This window comes from Babylonia areolata, chromosome 33 (genome assembly GCF_041734735.1).
Source record: "Babylonia areolata isolate BAREFJ2019XMU chromosome 33, ASM4173473v1, whole genome shotgun sequence".
In the NCBI taxonomy this organism is placed as follows: Eukaryota; Metazoa; Mollusca; class Gastropoda; order Neogastropoda; family Buccinidae; genus Babylonia; species Babylonia areolata.
In genome coordinates, this window is record NC_134908.1 from 14,303,736 (window position 1) to 14,310,338 (window position 6,603).

Sequence of the window (6,603 nt, forward strand, 5' to 3'; positions counted from 1 at the left end):
CACTGCTCCCTCTGTCACCCACACAGACACTGCTCTCTCTATCCCCCACACAGACACTGCTCTCTCCATTCCCCGCACCGACACTGCTCTCTCTATCCCCCGCACTGACACTGCTCTTTCCATTCCCTGCACCGACACTGCTCTATCCCCTGCACTGACACTGCTCTTTCCATTCCCTGCACCGACACTGCCCTCTCTATCCCCTGCACCGACGCTGCTCTCTCTATCCCCTGCACCGACACTGCTCTCTCTATCCCCCATACTGACACTACTCTCTCTATCCCCCACACAGACACTGCTCTCTCTATCCCCCACACAGACACTGCTCTCTCTATCCCCCATACTGACACTGCTCTCTCTATCCCCCACACTGACACTGCTCTCTATCCCCCACACAGACACTGCTCTCTCTATCCCCCACACAGACACTGCTCTCTCTATCCCCCACACTGACACTGCTCTCTCTATCCCCCACACAGACACTGCTCTCTCTATCCCCCACACAGACACTGCTCTCTCTATCCCCCACACTGACACTGCTCTCTCTACCACCCACCACCCACAGACACTGCTCTCTCTATCCCCCACACAGACACTGCTCTCTCTACCACCCACCACCCACAGACACTGCTCTCTCTATCCCCCACACAGACACTGCTCTCTCTATCCCCCACACTGACACTGCTCTCTCTATCCCCCACACAGACACTGCTCTCTCTATCCCCCACACTGACACTGCTCTCTCTATCCCCCACACAGACACTGCTCTCTCTATCCCCCACACAGACACTGCTCTCTCTACCCACCGCATAGACACTGCTCTCTCTACCACCCACCACCCACAGACACTGCTCTCTCTACCCACCGCATAGACACTGCTCTCTCTACCACCCACCACCCACAGACACTGCTCTCTCTACCCCCCCCCCCCCCCCCGCCCCCCCCCAACAAAGACACTGCTCTCTCTGTCCTCAAACAAACAGTTTCAGCTGGTATGCGTCTCCAAAGATGTCAGCACGTCCTCCCAGCCCCCCGTGCATTATGATGCAATCCCCAGTCGTCACGACAACATGCCCCGCACGCCCCAAGCGGGACACACCCAGGGAGTAGAACTCTGGCCCGGGGTTGAAGTGAATCACAATCATCTCCCCAACCGGTTCACGACTGCGTCCATCAAACGTATCCCCGCCGTAAACCAGTATCATCCCAGGACCAGCTACTGTGACGTGGTGTTTGCGACCACAAGGCATCTTGGCCAGGGGTTTCAGCTGTCCAGACTTGGCCGCTTCAGCAACCTTCTTCATCAGAGTGCAGGGAGTGGCAGGGGGTGGGGAGAAGCCTGGGGATACCTGTCATTTCAGGATAAGGGTCAGCTGTGTTCATTGACTTGTCTTTTTTATTTTTATATACATTCTGAGGCATTGAATATATGCCACGATGTACGTGTTTTTACGTGTCTGTCTTTGTGTCTAGAACACAGACTGCATCATCTTCCGAGTGTGAAGGACTACCAAGATATGTGTGTGTGTCATCTTCGGAATACGAAGGACTACCAAGATATGTGTGTGTGTCATCTTCGGAATACGAAGGACTACCAAATTATATGTGCATGCCTTTTTTTGTTGGCATTTTTTGTTTTTTTGTTTCTCCATGGCAGGTGACTTAAGTAATATGTGAGGTGGTGCAACATGTTTGTGTATGTGTGAGCTGACTACAGTTCAAAAAATCTTTGTTTTTGAGTGCATTTTGCAGTCTATCACATGCATGTACTTCCCAGATGAATGTGCAAATGCATATATATCCTGATGCACTATTGTGTGTGTTTAACCGACAGTGGGACAAGTTTTACATATTTACAGAACAGAATTAGCAGTAGTTTGTCAGCTGTTTAAAACTGTGTGTATGCATTTCTGTACCCAAGTAGTACAATTATGGTAGTTATCAACATAGAAATAGCATCATACCAGGACAGACAACTTGAACAATACATAAGTGATACTTCTGATATTTACAAAGAAATGTAAATCCAGCGCAAGCAGTCAACAGCTATTGCATTACTTTTTTACTTTTTGTTGCAACAGATTTTTCTGTGTGAAATTCAGGGTGCTCACCACAAGGAGAGCATGTCACCATATCTTTTTCAATTCCCACTTGTGGACCTAGAGGTTAAATCCCTACTCCACAAGACCCTGAGCCATGGTCTGGGTGCTAGTCTTTTGGATGAGACAATAAACTGAGGTCCCATATGGGCTGCATGCACTTAGCACACATACAAGAACCCACAGCAACAAGAGGATTGTTCCCGGAAAAAAAAATTGCAGAAAAATCCACTTTGATTGCAAAACAAATACAACTGCAGAGAGAGAGAAAACAAAAAAGACAAAATATGGATGGTGCTGCACTTTAACAATGCACAAAAAAAGGGTGGTGCTGCACTGTGCTGACATGCTCTCCCTGGAGACGGTAGTCTGAATTTCACACAGAGCAATTTGTTTTGAAAAAAAGTAATACAACACAATCATACATAGTGGGACAGACTTCTGTATTACCTCTATCAGGTGGTCACTGCGTCCCCCGATGATGTACAGCTTGTTGCCCACAAAGGTTGAAGTGTGACCTGACCTTGAGGATGCTGACTGGCTGTACTCACTGTACTTGAAGTGGCCAGACTCCACTGTCCCTGAAAGCATGTACACACAGCCATGGCGCCGCTGTGTGCGAAGGCTGCCCTCCCGACCTATGACCAAAATCTGCGAAAAGAAAGGAGAATATGGATAATGCCTGCATGGGTGTACATGTGTTATGAAAAAAAAAGGGAGAAAATGGATACTGCATGTGTGTGTGTGTGTGTGTGTGTGTGTGTGTGTGTGTGTGTGTGTGTGTGTGTTCATGGTCACTTTGTGTCTGACTGACATATTACTGTTAAGCGCTTTTAAAGGTTTGAAAGCACAATATAAATGTGCTACTATCATTATGATTGTTATTCTTATTACTATTATCATTATCATCATTATGATTATGATCATCATTATTACCATTATTGACTGAATTATCGGGAAAGACCTGTGATTAAGGTAAGAGAAAAATCAGTCAGTTATTTACACATGCAGACATGTGTACACATTTGCATGTACATACTCAAACAAGCACAAAATATAGAGGACAGAAAAAAATGAGACAAAATAAACATAAATAATTCACATCCACTTGTCAATGAAACATAAATCAAACAGAGAAAAAAAACATTACATCCTATAGAGAATACTGTACTTTTTTTTTTTTTTTCTTCCTGCTTCCTCTTTAGTGTTGTTTTAATGGCATTACTTCCACACTTCTCCTGAATCCCCCACTACCCACCTGAGGGGATCCAGGGACTATTTCAGTACAAGATACATGCATCCCCTAATTCTGTGCCTGAAGCTTCTCTATTCTATCACTCTGTTTCTTTTTTGTTCCTTTTCTTTCTGTCATCTCTTCCTTTCTTATTGTGTGACTTGCTGGTCCATTCACCGGTATTTCTATGGAAAGCCATCAATGTTTTTTTTATTTTTTCTGGACTTGATAATTGTGCACTCTTTCTATGTTGTATTCTTTTTTGCACCTAGAAAGTGGGAGTTTCCCACTGGTGATTTGGGGTTTTCTATGCCTGTTAATACATATAATCATTTTTGTATCTTGTATAATTATGTTTTTGTCCAGATTAGATCTTTTTATCCTTTGACATAAAAATTGATGGAATAATCAACATCAAAGGCATGTCCTAGGTTTAAGTAAATAATGTGACTGTATTCATGCCAACATTTCTTCCTTTAAAAAAAATCTGAAGGTTCTAAGGGATCTGTGAAGAGTCATTGCAGTGCCAGACAGAAGAACTGTTCACTGGATTCTTTCAGGCCTGTCAGTTGTGTGCTAAAGCATGGGTCTCTGCAAATGGTTTTCCTGTCATTTCCGCTATGTGGTCAGTCCATCGTTTTTTTGTTTCCCCTCCATCTCTCTCGACCAAGTTTCTTGGAGGACTGTTTTAGCAAGGCCAGTGTTACATGGCCATACCAACATAGTTTTCTTTCCTTTTGCTTAACTCATTTCAGCAGATCTTCATATGGTCCTATATGCTGCTTGATGGCTTGGTGCATTTGTTCACAGTTTCAAAAAGGCAGTCATAAAGAAATAATTTATTTTGTTTGATCTCAGCATCAGAGTGCAAATGGCAAATGTGTAAGCAAGCTTACTGTTCAAAATTCAATATACCAAAACTTTACCTAACGGTGTGATAACAACCATGCACCTTAGAGCGGCTCAGTAGGTTTGCTGTGTGGGAGCTGAGACCTGCCCCCTCAGGAAATCCCGCTACACTTATCGGCAGCCAGAGGTCTTCCTGCACATCGTAGGCGTGAACATCTGGGGTCCGCAGCCGCCCATTCCAACCACCAATCAGCAGCATGTAGCGGTCGTCAATGGCAACAGCACAGTGGTGACTGAGGGCAGGAGTACCAGGAGTCTTCACCTGTGGAAAAGTTGTCTTTGTTGTTAATGTGTTGAAAGATGCTGGTAGCACTCTGTCAAAGTTACTGAAAACTGTCAAGCTTTCCTATAATGAAATACACATGGGAACTGAATTAAATGTGGTAAAGTTTTTTTTGTTGTTGTTAATCCTTTAAACGATGTTGATACAAGTGTGTCATATTTATCGGAAAAAAGTGTCAGTCACCCATTCTGATGATAATTTTGATAGGTATACACACAGGAACATTCTAAGCCACTTTTGAGACTGGATACCTACAATAAACTACCAGTCAAGCTTCACTAAAGTGTTTATACTGAAGATAACAGATTCAAGCTGGTAATCAAACATTAGCAACAACAATTCTGTTGAAATAATGCTGAAACCCTGACATCATCATCAGAAGTCTATATATTGCATCATCTACTTTTTTGTCAGCTCTGTCCATCTCTTGATCCAGTTACTGTCCACAAATTCCCTTGGGTGTTGTTTGTGAGCTGGTCTAATCATGATTCATGGAAAGGTTTAATTCATTTTTATTGTTTAAGTGTCATATTTCTGGGTTTGGAAGCTGACCACGATATGATTATGATTGACGATAGTATTTTGTCAATACAACCAAACATTAGACACACTGGATTATGAGGCCCATCAGTTTAGTTGAGGTAAGTATTACCTTATAGTCCATGAAGTGTTAGACAAATAAATAATCCTACCTGACTCCACATTCCTGAACTGAGATCCAGCCTGTGCAGACTGTGACTGGGTTCTTTCCCATCCTTCTGTGTCACTCCGCCATGCACAAAGAGTCCACCTCGAATTATACAGGCAGCATGGTATGCCACCTGTGGACCAATCGGGGCAAAAGGTTCCCATTCTGCTGTGATCACCTGTATACTCTTCCTGGGCTCCAAGCCAACCAAACTCTGAAATGATGACCAATAAAAAGAAGAATCATGCGGTGAAGTACACAGATCTGATCTAACTCTGTATACAATTTAAGCTCAGAAAAAAGCAGCATCATGCTGATTCTTTGAGTGTAGTTAATGCATTTTCATTTTCATGACTTAAACTCTATCGAAGTAAGAAGTTACATTTACGCAGAAAAGTAACATCTGAAAGCTACACAGTAAGGTAGCATTTTAGTTCCTGAATGTACAGTTTAAAATTATTTTATTCATGACATCTGAACAGTTAGATGCCTGGGGTACAGGGCCCTGTCCAAAACTGAAAATGTTTTTCTTCTATCATATGTATATATGTTTTCATGCAAAACTGTTCTCAGTATCTTTGTTGCTTAGTTCTAGGTGGTATATGTATGTCATCATAGATATACAACAGAACTTACCTTGCGTTTTTGCATGATGTTTTCTTTCATGCCTTCAGTACCAGATGCAAAACCATATGATAAATCTAGTATGCTTCTGGCTTATTTGTTGGTCAGCTGGATTCAATTCTCTCCATTTTCTGCAAAGAAAAATGTAATTAAAAAAAAAAGAAAAGAAAAAAAAAGTTACAATTCATGTGGAATTCTGTGTTGTAATCATCGCTAAATAATTTTCCTCACAAAACACTCATGTCTATGATTCCCATATCAATATTATTTGAAAGAGTACATCAACTGTAAGTTCAGTGTTGCTGCACTAGGCAATGCAGTTGATGGTGGTCGTGTAATAGAAAAGGCTATCGACTGCCTAAGTGTTTCATGAATATTATCCATTTTCTCCCGATGAACTGAGAAAATACTTGTTGTTCTCATTTCATGTATGAACTGTTGGTTGACGGTACCGGGCTTCTTTTACTAAGGCTCTGAGTAATCAGCTACTGCAAACTTTTGTCTTTTCGGCGTCTCGGAGATACAGATGATAGTAGTGCAGATGCCTGGAAATGGTACAATAAATGATACTTTATTTTATACACTATATTAAACCAGAAGCATTTCAAATTTTTGGGTGCAGACGCATACTAACCGGTTTTGTTGGCTGAAAAAATTACAACGTAAATTCAACTTTCCAGGATTCGTTGCCTATGACGCTTCTCTCTGAAGACAGCCATGTTGAACAACGAGGTTCTCCGGTGCTTCCGTTGATATTTCCCACAAT

At 42.4% G+C, this 6,603-nt stretch overlaps 1 protein-coding gene across 1 annotated transcript; it reads right to left on the bottom strand.

The window, feature by feature from the left end:
• Window positions 1-945: 945 nt before the first annotated feature.
• On the bottom strand, window positions 946-6,577 carry LOC143277074 (kelch domain-containing protein 9-like). Its single transcript, XM_076581813.1, has 6 exons — window positions 6,472-6,577; window positions 5,850-5,968; window positions 5,218-5,427; window positions 4,286-4,504; window positions 2,550-2,750; window positions 946-1,349 (listed from the first exon to the last, which is right to left on the bottom strand). Exons 2-6 carry the CDS (start codon window positions 5,877-5,879, stop codon window positions 972-974), a joined length of 1,038 nt encoding a protein of 345 aa, XP_076437928.1. The 5' UTR covers window positions 5,880-5,968; window positions 6,472-6,577; the 3' UTR covers window positions 946-971.
• Between the last annotated feature and the right edge of the window lie 26 nt (window positions 6,578-6,603).

What these genes read in the sequence shown, in the direction of transcription:
- LOC143277074 (XM_076581813.1), bottom strand. Translation starts at nt 5,879, where the DNA reads ATGAAAGAAAACATCATGCAAAAACGCAAG. An exon ending in ACATCATGCAAAAACGCAAG is followed by an intron (nt 5,428 to 5,849) that starts GTAAGTTCTGTT and finishes TCATCATTTCAG; the next exon opens with AGTTTGGTTGGCTTGGAGCC. An exon ending in GTTCAGGAATGTGGAGTCAG is followed by an intron (nt 4,505 to 5,217) that starts GTAGGATTATTT and finishes ACTTTTCCACAG; the next exon opens with GTGAAGACTCCTGGTACTCC.